Below are 19,200 nucleotides of genomic sequence, written 5' to 3' on the forward strand. Positions count from 1 at the left end.
GGTGCTTCACGGTGCCAGGACCAGGACTGGCTACCATCTGTGTCCACTCATCAATCCCTCCTCACAGCTTCTCCACAGAAGTGCCACTTCTGAACAGCCCTAATCTGCAGACTGCTCAGACGTGTCTCCATTGATGTGTGTTTAGTACTACTCTCCTAAATGTGTGTATTGTTAGTTTTGGAAGACATTTTGATCCAAGTTGTAGGATTTATTTTATTTACATCAGTTATGTTGTGTCCGTTCATTTCTGTCACTCAACAGTGCTTTCAAATACATAATTGGCAACAGCCATTGCGGCGAGAAAGGAAGCTTCGTAGTTAATATTTACAAAAACAGAATGCTTTGATAATTGAAAAAATAATTTCATAATAACAATAAGCCTGTGATTTTGAGCAAACATGCAAACTGGCAGTAACATTTCTAACAATTATCATTATTGTGGTATAATGCCCCCCGTAGTCCAACATGGTACAACCTCTGAGGTTATTCTGTAGAACATACTGGACAATAAACATGTGTTAAAGGTATTACAATTTTGGAAAATAATGTGGCACCAATTTGTGACTAATAGTGAGCAAGCTTTAAACAGTCAGACAATTAAATTGTCTCAGACAATTATACAAAACAGCATAATGGACCTTTGAGATTTGTGATTCATGGCAACATAACATCCTGTAATTTATAAATAGTGCTGGAAGGGGAGTATTTTAAATCTAACATATATCAGAGGTTTTCTTCAGCTGTTTTTGCCACAGTTAAATAATACCCATTTTGAAAAATGTACGTCAGGACCCTCTGCATCTGCATCCATCCGTCGTCTCCTGCTTAACAATATCACAGACAGCCATCTAAAAAACATAAACACACGAAAAAAACCCCTCCTTAACAGTCAATTTCTTGGTATTTGCAAACGTCACTACCAGTCTTCCTCTCTCCCGTCTGGCCTCCCTAGCTGCCTCGGATAGCCGATTTTGATGGCGCCAAGCGCTCTGAAACTGTGCCGTAATCAGGAACAGCAAGGGGCAGTCTCTATCACAGAGAGTTTCTTTCCCTTTCCTTTGTTTTCCACAGATTTCCTTCCTCGTTTTCTTAGATATTCTCTCCCCACTGATGTAAGTCCAAACAGAGGCCTATTTAGAAAGTAAACAGATGAATGAGGGGAGGTCCTGGGCTTGGCGTCCGCGGAGTTGGAGACGTCTCGCTCCACCCGCCCCGTGCAGACACAGCCTGTAAATATACAGCATGACAAATGGCATGGCTCTGCAGCAGGCCCTGACCAATCTCTTACGAGCAAGCGTCTTGCTGAAGAGGCTAGCCGACAAGCTGTGTCTGATTCACTGTCACAAGAGACACATTGTTTATAGAACAGAGAGATACTGTAACACAAACACTAATACCCCTGGAGTGGGTGACACGTTGGGAAATCCCTTGGTTTGTGGCCTCAAAGACAGCATTGCATTGAGAAAATTGTTGCAGTTTCTCATTGAGAAATCAAGTGTCTGAAACCTCAGGTGCCTCCTGTCTGCCCTTCCCATCAATACTCTCTGTGTACCCACACAGTTCAGCAGCTCTCTGTGGATGTCTCCAGAGAAGCTGGTTTCAGTCACAGCTTCACTGTTTGTTTTTTGAATGCACCTAAGATTGGGCAAGTTTGCTCATTTTTTGTATGAACACATGTAGCAAATTTTATGCTTCTTTCCAAAAGACTCATTTGGGGAAACTTTATTCATAAACCTAAAACCAGATCCCCCATTCAGCAGTATATTCATGCTTACCCTCGTGCAGTTACAAGGAAATATACAGTATGTTGCAATGTAAAGACACTGAGCTGCTGATGGATCTGAAGATGATTTTAAGAAAAATAATTTCTTTGAGGAGGCGAAGACGTGTGAGACGACAGTGTGGAGGACCCTCCAGGCAAACACATTTTTTAGCTTCTTAGGGACAGACCTTAAAACTTAGACGTCCAGTCTCCTGGTCCTCATTTCCACTAGAATTTCCTTCCTTCTCTAGGCCAACATCTATTGAAGCAGCAGAGGTATGGCCCAGGTTGAGCCACCTACTGTGAGCGTTGAGCAGGCTTATGAGCTGAGGTCACTCAGGGAGTCTGTAAGCGCCAGACTGGCAGGCGATCCATGGTTTCCTTCAGATAGGAGATCAAGTAAATCAGAGTTAGGAGTCTTTAGCCTTTAAGCTTCTAAATGACCACTACTCTTTTCCCAGCCACACACAGCTATGTCTGAGATGTGGAGCATTATGAAGATGGTATTTTGTGCTATCATCTGTTTTTCATCGACTGGTTCTCCTTTCAGCAAACATGATATCATCCTGGTATCATGGCTAACTTAATGCAGCTAGTATTAGTATTGTGTTATGTAGTATTAGCATATAGACTGGAGCCCCATTAGTCATGCTCTGGACTTATGCCCCACATGGATACTGTATTACCTCTTAAGAGGATCCATTTTTCACAGGCTGCCGAGGGCTATCAAGACAAGAGACAAACCAATTGATTTTAATTTGTTGGCAGTGTCAGGGGAGCCTGTTGGAAAGACACATGGAGATTCATCTTCCACAGAACAAGTAATGACAAGATCGCAATGACAACCAGCTGATCACATCTGACCTACTGATGGTGAGATGTGAAAATTCTTATTTTAGATAACGGTACAAAGCAAAACATCTCTCTCTCTCTCTCTCTCACACACACACACACACACATTTACTGTGGCGTCCTGCTGTGACCTGGTTTACTATTTTACCTTTGTGTTGATCTTTTTTGTTTTTTGATCAAGTTTTCCATCCGTCAAAATTGAACAATTGTGAAAGCAGAGGATTCTTTTCACCATACTAGAGTTTGAACTAAGGTTTTAATAGCCCCAACAAACAACAATTTACTGTACTTTAAAAATAATACAAAGTTATTTTATGAATTTAATATATATTTTACTGCACACTGAACTACACAGATTATCGTATTTTTGTGAAATGTGGAATAGATTACAGGTTGAAGTCTCAACTCTAGCTCCCTTTGCTGCATGTCTCCAATACCGGCTCTCTAAAGTGTCACTCTCTAATTTAAAAAAAGAAAAATACAACACCAAACGAAAGATGGAGAGAGTTGTCAGCACGGAGGCGGGATTGTCTAAATAATGCATACTACTACAAAAGGGATGATGTAATTCTGAGGCATGACAGTATTGTAATAAACAGATTTTATAATCATGTATAAAACATTTTCTGGGAGCACACCACATTAAACAGTTGTCAGTAAAGGGTGTGTTCGTCCCACTGTAAAAACTGCTCTGATCTCTAAAATCTCCTCTCTTTGTGCTTTGCACAAAATGTCTAAAACCATAGGTTTAATTTTGTGTGTGTGTCTCCGCACAGCATTTCATTTATTGAATTAACCCTTGATGGATTACATATGTTTTGGTATATGAAATGGTATATGGTCTCTTTTTGGAACCCATTCACAGTGTAATCTAATTGCATCTATTGTGTAAGTATAATGTCGTGGAGCATTTCATTTTTCCTATAAAAAGTGTACTGTGTCTGCGTACTGTACGAACTGTCCCGTGCAGCTACAGTTGTTTGCACTAAGCAGAAATACCAACCAATCACAGTTATTGGTGGAGAGTGCATATAAAAAAGTTATTGTCCAGACGATGTGACAAAAAACAGCTTTTTAGAGCTCTGAAAGAGCTGAAAAAAGATGGCCTACAGGCAAAGAACAGATTTCTATTCTTCTAATAAGTACTGCATGAGCCTTTAGACAAATACTCTTATGTATTTGCTACCTGGTAGCTGGTAACGATAAGTGTTGGTGGCAAAAATGTAGTAGTATTGGTCAAAATAGTTGAGAGAAATATTTTCTGAACTGTGTGAGCCCAGACTTAAACACATCACCTGGTTATGGTTCATGTTTGATCAATCACTAAATGTGTGAATGAAGGCAGCGGGTAGAATTGATTAAAATATCAATATTCGTTTTTACACTGTTGATGAACTTGCACTTTTGCGTGATTGCTGTTAAACAAATGTCGTTTTGTGGCCACAGGGTCAGTAACAAACCAATTACTTCACTCGTGCATCGGGCCAACTTTGCTCGATGTTTGTTCTACCATGCTGCAGAGGCTGAGGTCAGCGGTGAAGTCTGGGAGTCTGCTGACCACATCCAAAGAAGACCTCACACCATCCCCAGATAGTAAATTGTCCATAATCATTATCAACTCTGTGGTGATTGGCTCCCACTCTGTTCAGGCGGCACCATGTCTAACCTGTCAGTGGTGTGACAAGGTCCTCCCCAGAGCGAGAGCTGAACGGTGTCTGCCTCTCCTGAGTATCCTCATGTCATTAACAGCAATAGCTTTGATGAAATGTTCTTCCTGATCTGGCCTTGTATGAGCTTCTTTGGTTCAGCTGGAGGTGCCCGTGGCCCCTGGTCTTCAGGCACTTGTCTATTTTGGGAGGTCATTTGGAGCCGGACACTCTGTCTCCCCCAACGCAGCCTGTCTCCTGATACTGCTATCAACTGCCGGCTTTTAACAGGGAGTCATGGCAATTTACTAGAGTGACGCCAAGCAAGGCGGTTATCAGGACCCCAACGCTAGATTAGCTGGTTGGTCTTCTAATGAGCATCCTTGAACAGGGAAATGGAGGGGGACTCACACAGCACTATAATAACACTATTATCCAGGGTCCTGACAGAGCAGGAAATACAAAATGTGTCATGTCAGAAAAATTGCACAAAAAAAAAAAAAAAAAAAAAATCCAAGTTCAGAGATAAGCCCAAGGATCTTCCAAATCCAAAGATTTGGTTTTATTCCCATAACTGTCTGTGCAAAGGAAGTGATACATCATGAAAAAATGAATATTTAAGTAATCGGGATAAAAAGTAGGCACATGGATTTAAATGATTTTGAAATGCTCACTAGAGTTACAGAAGCTATTAAAAATGACCAGATGCTTAACTAGTTATTGATGGTTATTGATTTATTTGATTATGTGCATTTAACCCCAGTATTCACAGAATAACCTCATAACTGAAGGTAAAACAGATAAAAAAAACTCTAGTGAGAAAACAGCAACTAATTCTGCCTCCTCTTCTGTTTGACTGTTAGTGACTCCAGTCTCTACTTCTAAATGCGGCCTCTTAACTGGACTCTGTGGTCTAACCAACCCTGGTCTGTCAAATTGGAGTCAGAGATCATTAAAGTGGTCTTTGCAGAGGTGATGTCATACTTGGAACTGCGTTTCACTGTGGATTTTAGGAGGGTTTGGATTTACTAGCATTCGGGAAACATTAATACGTATATAAGATCACAGTGCCTGTGCTCTCTGTTGTATGTCTAGAGCACAGTCCTGATACTGTGTAAGGTACTGCATCATTTGCATTGCTAAGTCTCAGAATTTGACTTTGTTTTCTTCCAATTTTCTTAACTAAACAGTTGCTGTTTATCTCACCTAATAATGACAGAATAGTTAGTAACCAAATAACCTGCTCCTTTGTGAGAAGGAACACAGGCTTGTCAAAAGATGGATTTGCTTAAGGGCTTTAATCATTTAGGCCGTGCCAATGCAAATATGCTGCCATGATTCCGTAATAGTCGTAATTTGGTAATTAACATCAGGTAATTACTGTCGGCAAATACAGAATAGCCATGCTGTTTAGATTGGGTTTAATAGAAATAGATTGCAAAGGAAAGTCCCTTATGTAATTTAGCCCCTTAAGGCAAAATGGCGCCCATACAAGGATGTGAGTCTGTGTGAGAGCAGGATGTTGAGTGGCTCCCACTACAGGGCATGTAAGGGCCTGAGAACTGACTGGGACAGTTAGTCTTTTGTTTGATGATGAGGAGGATGGTTGTTGTTATTGTTGCCCTAGACAATAATTAGTAATTATATTATAAATATGGTATAATTGGCGAAATTCCTAAAATGTAAGAAAAACAAAACTTTGTTCGATTTATCGTTTTACTGTTTTTTTTCTCTTGAGTGATCTTTAATGAAAAATGTAAAAATACCTGCAACACAATCCATCAAACAGTCACACAGCCTGGAAGAGTCATCGACACTTGACTTAGTTTGGAGGTTGTTTGGATAATATGCCAGTTGTCTTCAACAATATTAATCAGTCCATAGTATATGGTATATTTTAGAATTGTTTTATTTTATCCCCTCGCAGTATATTTTAGAATTGTTTTATTTTATCTCCATATTTAATTATGTCAGTTGCCAGAAGGTTTTTTTTGTACTTTTCCTAATAAAAATAATAAAATGAAGCCATACATTGAATCCACACTGAATCATTAAATTTGATGGCAGGTTTAAATCTGCCTTTCTGGGCATCGGCAGCTGATTCATCGCATACTGTACACCAAAATGCATACTTACTTTAAAATTAAAATGACTTAAAGTAGACTTGGATCAAATGAACAGAGTGAACATGTGTATGACCTTTGTGCCATTGTAATTGTTGTACTTCTGTTTGTGGTTCTCCTGTTTCATTTAAACGTAGTTGAGAGCTGCACCTATAATTTGCTTGTAGGAAGGAACAATTTAAATATATATATATATATACAAAACCCTTATCCTATTTGTAAGATATTTTACCCTGCCTTAGTGAAAATAACTTCATTTAACAGCTGTGGCATTTTTTAAATTTCTCGCGTGTGAGTCTCTTTGTGTTTGGGTGTTGACCAAGTTATGCACATGTAAGTGTTTGTGACTTCATCCCCAGACTTTAATCTAAGTTTGTGTGCACAGTCTCTAAGGTGTGGATTAGTGGGAGTGTTGAGTCAGGCCCAGGCGAGGGCCTAGGAGGTCAGCCCAGTAAGAGGCCCATGTAAGCAGGCTCCAGTGCTGCTGAATGGGCCGATAATGGGCCGGATCAGAAGGAATGTGTTCATGGAGCCTTGCTACTGACAGCCAGCCCCTGGGGACATGAATTACTTTGACTAATACAGAAAAGAAGATGACAAAAACATTGCCTCGGGCGCTGTCTACTCGGACTCCTTGTCTCCAACATGGCTAAATTAATCAAATTGCCTCCAATTAAATATTTAACTATGCTTCTTTTCCCCCCACGGCTGTTTCATCTTTTCTCCTAGGAGTTTTGTGATACAAAATACTGCACTTGTTGCATTGTGCACAAAATAGCACAGTATTCTTGGTTTGCTGTATCATCGCACATTTTAACTATGCACAATGAGTGTTTCAGAGGTCGGTTTGTGTCGTTGGGTATCGCTTTAATAAATAGCTGTTCAGGTGACCTGAATGTGGGCTCATTGCCTTTGGCTTTTGTCCTTCAGTTGTTCTGTTTCTACACGCATAATGTATCTATGAAGCTAATTTCCCTCGCACCACACCTCTCATAAATGCTGTCAACTCCTGAAACTGCCACTCATTCAGTTTGAGCACTTTGGAAATTTCAACCACATAAGAATCCTTTGCAATGCCTATATCCTCCACAGCCATGTCAGACCAGGTTCATTCGTATCATTCATTCTTGATTTTCCTTGGTTAGTATAAAAATGTGACAGCTAATAATGCATATTTGTAGGATCCAGAGTATATTTCAGCCCCAGGGTATTTTTTTTTTTTTTTTTAGATTATTTTCACATTCAAATAACATATTTGCATGTCCTCTCTCCAGATGGTTTTGTTTGCTTCATTAACTAATTAGCACCCAGGGGTGTGTTGTAATTTCACCTCTGCACTCAACAGCCCATTGTGTCAGTCAGATGCAATGCTATATTACCATTGTGGGATTTACATGGGGCATCCAAAACAAATGTGTTATCTCCGAGCCATGATTCATTTGAGTTCTTCAACCACTTTGTCTGAAGTGTCAGGAGCTGAGCTGGCGTGACCACTGCATTATTACCCAGGGGTCCACACGGGTTCATGGTCCTGGACCTTCACTGTGAGAGGATCAGACAAGGGGACAGGCCTGTGTGAACAGCTGTGCCCTGTTTTAGATCCTCATATTCAGTTGCATCTTACTCTTTGAAGAAGTCTTTCCTTACACGTTTTACCACATGCAGCACACATTAGTAGAGTATGGCTCAGAAATGACTGTAAGACCAAAAGTTCAAACGCCTAAACTTTTATTTCTCTATTTTTAAAAAGAGCCAGATGGTTTTACTGGCTTTTAAATGCTTCTGTTAAACATGGGTCTAGTGAGTCTGAATTTTAATTTGCCTTTTTTCTGTCACGGAAAGCAATTATGAATCCATTCAGCTAGTTTTTGTACGATCTGAACCATAATTCTTGGTAGAACCGCAAATTGCTCTATGTTTGAACTACGGTGGTTTTCATTACACTGTAACACTGGAACACATGGCCATCATGTGGTACAAAAGACTGTACATTCATACGGAGCTGCCACAGCAATGTTTCTGGGATGTGGCCTGCGTCCTATTTTAGGCAATGGTTACTTTTACATTTCTGTGTTAACTCGACAGACAGAAAAATACAAGTTAAACAAAATCATTCGTGGAACAATGAGCTCTCTGGAACAAAGAATAAAAACCTCCAATAACATGTTCGTTTTCAAAAAACTACAAACTCATTCATCGAGGTCCGTGTCACGGGCACAGCATCTCACAGCGGGGACACTGAGACACTCCTGTCCTTAGCCAGTTCCACCAGCTCCTCCAGATTCCGAGACATTCCGAGGTCAGCAGAGAAATCTCATCTGTCCTACGTGTCCTGTGCCTACCCTGGTGTCTCCCTCCAGGTGGGCATGCCCCAAACACCACTGCAGACAGGGATCTGGGAGGTATCTTTACCAGATGCCCACTCCACCTCAGCTGCCTCCTCTTGATAAAAGAAGTCCTCTGTAAAACCTACTCAGATGTCTGAGATCCTCGCACTATTTCGGCGGTCAGGCCCAGCCAAGTGGTTAGGAAAACATTTTTGGCGCTTGGTTTTGGTATCTCTTCCATTTGGTCATTTCTCACGGCTCGTGACCTGATCGACGTTAGCATCAGATGATACGTTTCATCTCTTTCTTTTACGCATGCAGTGGTAAATTGCAAAAATTACCTCAGTCATTTAACATCTACTGTTTAATCCTTTTCAGGGTCAAGGGGGCGCCGTAGCCAATCCCAGGAATCATCGTGAGGGGGCGAGTACACCCTGGACAGTTCACTTGTCTATCACAGGGCGACATAAAGAGACAATATTCAGAATGAGGAAGAAGCAAGGTCTTAAAGCATTCTATGTGAGAACTTTAAACTAGGAAATACCCAAACACAACAGCCAAGGAATATTTCACCTCTCCATGCTTCACCTGTGGGAAACTTAGACTTCACCAGACTGAAAGGGTCCAATGATGTATGTGGCATACCCCTGATGTCTGTGGAGAATCAGAGAATCCAACAGCAGGGACAGTAACACAGCCAGCCCGGGTGAATTATGAGCCTGCTGGAATTTTCTTTTGCCTTAATTGAAAATTGCATGACATTGATATAAATGAAGCAGAACTCTCTAATAACAGTTTTCTTTTCCTTGTCTGACATGTGATTGAGTTACAAAGGGGAATGCTTTTGCAACAGGTGCCTCTAACACAGTACAGGCGCAGGGGCTTCCATGGACCCTCAGTAACCTCCCTCTGCCCCAGAGCCTTAAGCCTGCCAGGGAAATCTGATTCCAGTTCAGACACCGGCAAACTGTGCTGCTGCCTTTCAGTCAACCACTATGTTTGTATGATATGTTTGTATTTGTGTGTTAGACTGTTGGAAGTCCAAAAGCAAATATGAATTTTGAGGAATCAAAAGGTTCTGCGGTAAACGTCCGGTCCATTACATGCTATGACAATGACCGGAACTGCAGTACTTTTTATTTTTATTTATTCATGTTCTACCACTTACTCCTTTCCAGGGTCACATGCAGAGCAGCAGCCAATCCCAGCAGTCACCAGGTGTGGGACTAGTACAGCGTTAGAGTGGACGACTCCTCCATGGTTTTGGACTTTGGTGAAGATCCACACACACCAGGAGAACATACAAACTCCATACAAAGAGGCCGGGATCAAACCAATTAACAGGTGATCATCTTGGTGTGAGGCAACGGCACAAACCACTCTTACACTGTGTGGCCTGTAATTAGTGTTTATTGTACTAAAAATAACCTCAGAGAGGCGTACATACTGTAAGCCTTACCACACATCAATCATATATGTGTCATATCCTGTTTATGTGACAAGAAGTGTCTGGCATATTTCTAGTGATTAATTGAAAGAAGTATATTTCATTCATGACAACAGACTCATTCAATACCGGGTGTGACTTTTTCAGGATTTATGCTTTCGCAGCCAATCAGCAGCTCCCAGTCCTGGATTTTTGTTACATGGACCAAGGGGTGTGGCTCAGCTATTTTAATTTTGAGGATGCTTTAACTGTTTCAAGGCCAAAGTTAATGCAAGTGATGTTAATGTAATAATCATACAGAAAGCTGCCCATAGTTCTCAGTAAAAGTTCATGTCATTATTTAAAAAAAAAAAATTATAAATGATATGATATGATGAAAATAAGGTATTTATCTGTTTAATGTTGAATTTATAAATGATTTAAAATAAGGTATTTATCTGTTTAATGTTGTTTAATCTGAAGGAATTATTCTAATTGTTTATATTAATAATGTGTAACTACGACTTGAGTTGAAACTCCTTAAAACTCAAGGAGATAGACCTTAAAGGAGATAGACTTCAACAGCTGATTCTAGCTACCACCTTACAGTATGACAGCAAAATTATTACCTATGTCTTCTTATTATTCTGTGGTTTGTCAACAATTTTCTATAAATGTAATTCGTAACAACACAGGAATGGAATCTCCCCCGTGCTCCCGCATGGCGCCAGTCACCTACATAACTGCAGAGGGTGTAAACACAGAGCAGCAAACAATTGTTTCCTGACTGTAGGACTCCTGTACATCCAGCTTAATTGTATTCATTTTATAGTAAAACAATGCTAGAGTAGCTATTACCTGGATTTAAACCCCAGCATCAGTGCTGAGGAAAAATGTGTTACGTATACAGTCTTTTCTCAGTGCCTGGTTTAGCACATGGTGCAACCTGCTATAAATGCTGATTAAGATCCCAACATCTATGTATGTGTGTGTGCATATATATATATATATATATATGTGTGTGTGTGTGTGTATATATGTATATATGTATACACACATACATATATGTATATATTTTTATATATATATACACATATATGTATATGTGTACATATGTATATATATATACTCACCTAAATACTAAGTATATATCTGTGTGAAATTGTTTCAACGATGCATTGCATTAATTTTTATAAAACAAAAACGTTGTACCAGCTCATTCAACTTAGTACCATGGCATTGGAACTGTGTTCACAGCGACCTCTGCAGGAAAGTCGGGCGATTGTGTTGTGAACATCAATTAGAAAATTTGAAAAGGCTTTTTCAATCATCAAACAACTTAGTAGTCTAAAACAAAAAATAACTTTACTTTGTATAATTCGTCTTGACATGTTCCTTTTCTCTTACTTTTCATGAAATATTATTCATTTTACCAAGAGTTTTCTACATAAATGAAAGGCTCAAATGTCAGTCGTGTTTTAAAAATACGCCTCCCATGAAATGTGCCATCTTTAGCGGTGGTTTCTTTCCCTGTATGTAAATAAGTTTGAGAAACTTTAACTTATAACTAGAGGTGGGTGTTTCGCCTTTAAGAGTTAAGAAACTTGAAACCTTGTTTGCGCAACAATCAGTGCAGCTCACAGCCGCCAAAGTGTCTAGACTAGCACATGATGGTAGTCAGCCAATGGCTCCACCGCTCTCCTCGGGGGCCCTGTGTGTGTGTGTGTGTGTGTGCGTGCGGGTGTGTGTGTGTGTGCACGTGGGGGAGAGAGAGAGAGAGAGAGCGAGGGAGCGAGAGAGAGAGACAGAGAAAGAAAGGGATCTGGGCTGCAGTTTGTGTTAGATCTGAGTGGAGAAGCACCGGATTGATTCTCTTCGTGTACTTTTCAGCTCGCATGGATATTTCAGGGGGAATTGTCAAAGAAAGAGCACGGACACCTCTAGAAGACGACACGGATCCTGTCCTCTAGTGCATTTTCCTGGGATTAAATCTCCTCAGTACCTCATGCGTGATACGCGCCGGTGTAGAAAGTAGACGTGAGGTTGTTAAAAGTCCTGAACTGTTGAAGGTCTCGGGTTTTCAGGCTGCCGGTGTTTGGATTATGTTACCAAGTATATTGTGTTTTGTTATGATGTATTCCGCGTTTTACATTCATGTAACAGACATATAAACTGTGCGTATTTACAGCAAAGGGTTCATGTAATGATCGACCCAACGAATGCATTTTGATCGGAATGCTGCAGTGCAATCATTGCGCAGCTTTGTTGTTGTAAATGCAACAAAAAAGCCTCAAGTCTAATGTTGCGCCTCTGCCATCAATGCTCGTCGCTCGGCTGTGCATGCGCTGCACGGCGTTTCACATACATTAATGTTTTACAACGACGGTAAAAGTATTTCTAACATACACATATCCGTACAGGAATACTACTAAAAAAAGCCACAAATAGATTGTCAAGTTGTCGTATGTTCAGGACGAAACGCTCAGGTCTTGTGCGGCGACTCTGGAGAAGCCGTTTGATCCCAGATAAAGAAGGGGAAGATGGAAATGGAAAAACTAGTGAGGGCTGTAGAGACGATGTTTTCGGCAACAACCCGGAGAAAATTCCCAAAACGGAGTTCAGACCGATGACCCCCAGTGGGTCTCCTGGAGGGGGGGCACGAGCCGTGCGCACTCGGAGCCCCGTGGAGAGCAGCGCTCTGAGGGTCACGGTGGACCAAGATGTGGCCGCGGTGTGCCTCACGGAGCAAGGGAGCCCCCGCTCCGTGCAGGACAGCGAGGGCAGGACAGTGACTTGCTGCTTATTCTCAGAGAGGGACCACTCCGTGCACAGGGCTCCGGACACGGCTCAGGGCTCCGTGGATCCGGGGTCCTGTCACTTTGCGCACAGGAACCCTGGAGCTCGGGACGGCGGCCCTGCTGAGGCGCAGGAGGCGATGCCCCGCACCGTGTTAGATCAAGAACTGAAGTCAGCCACATACTCTCTGTTAAAACGGCTGAAGGAGAAGGCGCTGGATACTTTACTGGAGGCGGTGGAGTCCAGAGGAGGGATGCCTAGTGACTGTGTAATGATTTCCCGGACTGAGCTGAGGTTCGGCGGCCATGTGACATCACCACAGCTGCTTGTGTGTAAACTGTACCGATGGTCCGACCTCCAGCACTCGGCCCAGCTCAAACCGCTCTGTGAGTGTAAGAGTTCTGGGGCTCCTGACAGTCCGACAGTATGCTGCAACCCCTATCACTACAGCCGACTCTGTGGGCCAGGTAAGACCACCGGCCAAAACACACGCGCACGCACGCACCCACACGTACACCCGCGCACACACACACACAGTCTCCCAGTCCAGTGTTTGTTTGTGCGTGTGCGTGTCACCTACAGGCCAGCCCACTGTAGATGCTGTGTTGTCCCACGGTCCATTCACAGACATCGGCCTGTAGCTCGGTGTGATGTTCCTTTAAGGCTTAAGTTTCTTTTCAGAATTCTCTTTGAAGCTTTCTTTTAAGAGGCTACTATAACTTCTGCACATGGCCGTGATTTAGAAGCACATGTGGAAAAACTCCAAACAGACACAGCCTAATCAAAACAATTTATTGTTTCAGATTTTTTTTTTTAAAACTTGCTTTAGTTTTATTCTGCATAACAGAAATCCTACTCAAGGTAATCACTGAGAGTCGCAGCCTTCCACACGGTGACAAGGAGATTCAGCTGATTTGATTAAAAAGCTAATCATCACTTTGATCATTCTCAATGCAAGGTGAGTTATTCAGCTTATGTGCTTAATGATCTATATACATGGATCTGTTGATGTGGCTGTGATGCCAGTGGTGGAGCAGTTAATGATTTACACATGGAGCCTTCACTGAAATGGTGACATTATTCTGGTCTGGTGACTTGGTGACTCTGAAGGACTCTTAAGGGTTAAGGTTTTTCAGTAAAGTCAGTCAAAGTCAGTTTTGCTCCTTTTAGCTTTACGTCCACCACCAGCGATCCCTCCGTCGCTGAACCTTTCTGACCTCTATTAAACAGATTACATTTTGGCAGGGCACAGGCCTGTGAGTTGGCACACCTTGACCACTGGGCCACTCGACCCCGCTGACCTGATGACAACGCATGGTATCATGTGTGAAGATGCCAGTGTCAGTACTTCTGCTTTCTCACTGGCACCGGAGGAGGATTTTCCATAACATTCATGTTTTCTAGGGCCAGCTGGATCTGGAGAGCTTAAAGTCATAAGTCCAGCAACGTCAGAATTCAGAGAAGACCTATGCTGAGAGAGAGAGAGATGTACTGTCTGACCTGATCAGATGTGATTAACTGAAGCGCCACGGCTGTGTGGTGTTTGTGGGTTTGAACACACCGTGTTGGATGCAGTATTTGATTTGTTTCCCTGATGGGGTGGACCAGGTCAGAAAACATGGTGTGTGTGTGTGTGTGTGTTTTTCCACTGAAGCTAACGAGATGAATTATCAGGTGGGGGAGAGTAGCATACCCCAGGGTTTGTAGTACACATAGCTCACATGCGTTCATGCATGGCCCAATAGAGCTGGTATTTCTTTCATGCTATTCATGAAAGCAGTGTATGGATTCAAGACCCTCAAACACTGTTTTAGTGTTTTTCCGTACGAGTCATGCTATTCATTAACAAACACTAGTTTTACTTGAAACGATTCTAATGAATTGCCGCCTTCTAAAAGTTTCTTTTTTAGCATGCAGGTTTGAGAAATGTTTAACTGTAACCCAAACAAGAATGAAAAAAAAAAAAGAAAAAAGTTCTCCGTGTGTGACAGAGAGCTTTGATTGAAGTGAACAAAAAGTTTTTCCTTTTATTTAGCTGGGCATTATACTTTTCGATTAAGATCAGTTTCAAGTTGCACTTTAAAAGCCCTTTTGTCCTAAGGAGGTCCCCTCATGCTATTTAGGTGAAGGAGTGGTGATAATATACAGTTTGCATACTACTGGCGCCAGACTGACTAGCTGTGTATCTGAGTGACTGAGTTCAGATCCTGGCAATTACTGCCGCCACTCTTAAAGGCCCCGCTGCTATTATGCTTTTCTCCTTCCCCTTCTCCCTGTAGGAGCAGTCACAGAGCGCTCACAAAACGTCTCTCTGCTTTGTCTTTCCCTTCTTTAACATGGTTTTTTTCTTTCTTCTCTGTTCACTATAGAAAGTTTACAGCCTTAAAACAAAATGACGATTAATTCAACTGCTAACTAAAAGCTCTGGTTTGCCTGTGGTTGTTTCTGGTTAAATGCTACATGTCTAAATGAGATAAACACGCTGCTATTCTTTGTGTATTAGTTTGTGTTTTCATCCAGAGTTCAGACAAACAGTTTAAAGATTATAGTCCAGAAACAAGTCATTAAATACACACCAGTGTCGAAGCTTTTATCTTGGCATGAGTCATTTTTTTTTCCTTGCACAATTTTAAGGTTTTTATCAAAATTATGATGTTGTATATAATGCTGTAAACTACTAGCTTCCAATTATACTTGCCACTTTGCTTTTTTAATTTTTTTATTAGATTATGTTTATCTGTTATGTTAATATTAAAAAAATGAATAAATAAAGAAAACCCTGTTTATTCCTATGGATTATTGTTAACAAATTGGTTATCGTGTTATGTTAGCCTGTTTTACCTGGTAAAAAAAGGTTAAAAAAATGAATAAATAAATAAAAAACCCTGTTTATTCCTGTGGATTATTGTTAACAAATTGGTTATCGAATATTTGAACCTGTAGAATAGACCACGTTGATTGTTTTGATGTGAAGGCGACAGCATAACTGAGATGGAGTTGAAGATCGTAATATATTTGAATATTCAAACCAACATTTATTCCTCTGTGTTACAGAGTCACCCCCACCTCCGTATTCAAGGCTTTCCCCCAATGAAGAACACAAGCCACTGGGTGAGTGACAAACACACTACACACACTACACAAAGACTGCCTACTTATTACAGTGACTACATTCACTTAGAGTTTTCAGTGAATCCCTTCAGGTTCAGCTGCTTTGGCAAAAATATGTCCTGGTTACTTTGGTTCTTTGTGGCATCTGATTGTGGACCCAAAGAATGTGAACCCACACAGTTTTATTTGTGATTAGACCCTCAGAGATACCTGTTAGCTGCACCTCCTGTGTGAAGTCTTCCACCTTATTGGATTACCATCAACTGGATATGCTTTAAATCATTATAACATTTTTATAGTCACTAATTGTTTACGTGTAAATACAGCAAGGTTAGTCATCAGGATGACTTTGCCAATGATGTGGTCAGTCTTTTGTTTGGGATTTGTTCTAACACAAAGTAAAACAATGTGGAGAATTTTAATAACTCTAATTGGCTACAGTGACTCTGGCGTAGTGACTCTGAGATGAGACACGGACCAGCATGTGGCACCGTTGCAGCCAGTGTGGGTCGTATAGTGTGGGCAGTATATACAGTATGCAAAACGTTGGCTGCTGAGACTCCGGAGCTTGGCTGTGAGCTGGGGCTGCAAGCCTGAGTACAGCTGAGGTTTCAGCCGGTATTTGGATGGATGTCATCGAGTGATGTCTGCGTTTGAAATGTTCAAATTATGAAACACAAGCTGTCCTGACTTTATCTCTTTAATTTAGCATTTCAAAAAAGACCAGTCATTTGGTTGAAATCACAGGGGATGTGTTTAGAATAGCAGATGTTAAATGCAGGAAATTCATGGTTGACTTCTGTTTTATTCCCCACAGATCTGTCAGACTCCACATTGTCTTACACTGAAACTGAGGCAGCCAGCACGCCAAACATCACACCGGGGGATTTCTCAGGTGGGTGTGTTTCTCCTACTGTCATCACTCTCCAAATAAGCGAATGACTTTTGAAAATGTTTTGAAGCACTTTTGGAGCTGGTGACATTAAAATGACATTGTTGTTTTATGTATCAAAGAATTCTCTTGCAACACTTTCTTTTCCCTCATGACAACGCGGCCGCATTGTGCTTAGTTTAAAATAGAGGTGGTGTTTGAAATTCAGAACAAAAGATGAGCTCAAAGTTATTTAATGATGTATTGTTTGTTTTCGCGTTGCTTGACTTTGGATTTAATTTGTTTGAGGAGCCTCTTTAGTAGGTGTCCATGTGTTGGTTTTATAAAGAACATGCACGTTGATTTTTTTTTTGTAGAAATTTAAACTAGAACCTTTAACTGATTGTACTTAGATACACGCAGAAACGTAGTATTTTTGACTGCTCATCGATCGTTGATTTGGGTAAAGTGTAAATAAGAAGAGACATTTGTTCTGTAAAATTAGTTCCGATCTTAGCTGCTAATACACGATGATTAGTTGAACTAAAGAAGGTTATGTGCAGTTCCACGTCCCCTCTCTTTTAAGGCCCATAACAAATAGTCCAAGCTTTAGAGATAAAGGTCTCATTGTGAGCGGTGTAGAGGTTCAGCGGGGCGTGTGCATTGGCCACAGAACTGGCCTCCCCACCTCTGTTATTCTTTCAGAAATATTTGAGTGGGATCAAACTGTAATAAGATCCAAGCTCGCTCAGAAACACACAGGCACACACATAGTTGTGCACATACATGTGCACGGCCACTCACACTTGCCTGGCTGTAAGTGGGCTGCAGCGGGGGGTGGGGGGTCGGGGGGGAAGGGCTTGAGGGAAATGGAGTTGCTCCTATGAATGGGGCCACACCAGAGGAAGTGAGCAGAAACAGTCGTATCTACTGAGTTGAAGTGAAGCACTCCTCTCCCATGCAGTAACGCGGGCCTTTCCCTCCGTGCTGGGGCTGCAGCCAGTCAGTGTAATGCAAATGTGGAGTTAGGGCCTTTCCCTCATAGCGTCTGCCACAACCTTCCTCCACTCTGATGAGTTGACATGACTACCTGGCAGTGAAGTATTCAGAGATTGAGGGCCCCCTCCTCCACAGTACACACGCTGTCACCACCTCAGCATGGCTCGGCGACACTCCCTGAGTCAACAAATGAGGGGCTTGTCAGAGCCCGCACCACAATTCCTCAGAGACTGTGGTGAGGAGGCAGGGAGGGAGGATCTAGACTCGCTAGTCTTTGGTTTCTACCAACTGCGTTGTTGCTTGTACAGTCTGTGCCAGATCGTACCACTGTGACTGTGACACACAACATGGAACGGTTAAAGAGAACGGTCCAGCGTGCTGATGTTTTTCTGTACTGACAGATTGTTTTTGTTATTTCGTTGCCTTGACGATATATACTTTGTCATGGGTCGAGCAAATCTCCAAAGTATTTGACTTAGTTTGTCAGAACCCCTCAGCTCTGTGCTTGCGTGGCCTTTGTTTATTTCTGCCTTAACCTACGACTCAACTATACAGTCATTCAAACCTGCCCTGAGTGTGTTAATAAGCTGGGGATGCTTTTTTCCCTTTCCCTTTCATCATGGCTGGAGAGAGAGTCCCTGTGTAACCAGAGTTGTATGAAATCCAGACTCCACCCGTCACGCAGGAACAAGTAAACCTCTTAAAAGCAAGTCTGGGGGAACTTTGGAGTCAAATAATCAGCTACAGTCTACACCCCAGGGCGACCGCAGCGACTGCTGAGCGTTCTCCTCCACCGTACAATGGCACTGGAACTCCTCAGCTTGTTTTGATACCTCAGTATCCAGCTTGTCACAGATATTAGAAAATGATTTTCTACGTCACATGTGACCATTGTTAATATGGTCTGTTCCATTCCAATACAAACAACAGGGGGTTAAGTTAATGATAGTCATGTTTGAATTTCCCATCTCCTTCTGGCTGATTGCTGCACTTGTTAAACATGCTAAAATGTTTTCACTCATGCATTCTTAAAAAGCCTCCCCTGTGAGTACATTACTGTATTAATGCCCCGGGCAGCCTAATACCCATGCCTTCAGTTACTGTGAGGCCAGAGACGTGCAGCCCATTCCCACTGATTTATTTAAACATTGTTGTGTCACACAGAGATTCCACAGACATTCTGCGCTGCGTCCGCTTCCCAAGTGAGAGCGGTGCACAAAGTATACCTTAGAGCTGCGCACGTGAGGGAATGCACCTCTCCTGCTGCTGCCCCCCCCCCCCCCCCCC

At 41.9% G+C, this 19,200-nt stretch overlaps 1 protein-coding gene and 1 long non-coding RNA gene across 2 annotated transcripts in view; both read left to right on the plus strand.

The window, feature by feature from the left end:
* Window positions 1-10,460, plus strand: part of LOC107988700 (uncharacterized) — a 35,632-nt gene extending 25,172 nt beyond the window's left edge. Inside the window, exons 6-7 of the long non-coding RNA XR_003049984.1 lie at window positions 9,089-10,054; window positions 10,305-10,460. This is a non-coding gene — a long non-coding RNA (uncharacterized LOC107988700). The remainder of the gene's footprint in view (window positions 1-9,088; window positions 10,055-10,304) is intronic.
* A 1,445-nt stretch (window positions 10,461-11,905) lies between these two features.
* The window catches only part of smad6b (SMAD family member 6b), a 20,483-nt gene continuing 13,188 nt past the window's right edge, over window positions 11,906-19,200 (plus strand). Inside the window, exons 1-3 of the mRNA XM_025056562.1 lie at window positions 11,906-13,399; window positions 15,987-16,043; window positions 16,861-16,938. Of these exons, the coding sequence (XP_024912330.1) occupies window positions 12,601-13,399; window positions 15,987-16,043; window positions 16,861-16,938 (934 nt within the window). The 5' untranslated portion in view covers window positions 11,906-12,600. The remainder of the gene's footprint in view (window positions 13,400-15,986; window positions 16,044-16,860; window positions 16,939-19,200) is intronic.

Source organism: Cynoglossus semilaevis, chromosome 6, assembly GCF_000523025.1.
Source record: "Cynoglossus semilaevis isolate Cse_v1.0 chromosome 6, Cse_v1.0, whole genome shotgun sequence".
NCBI lineage: Eukaryota > Metazoa > Chordata > Actinopteri > Pleuronectiformes > Cynoglossidae > Cynoglossus > Cynoglossus semilaevis.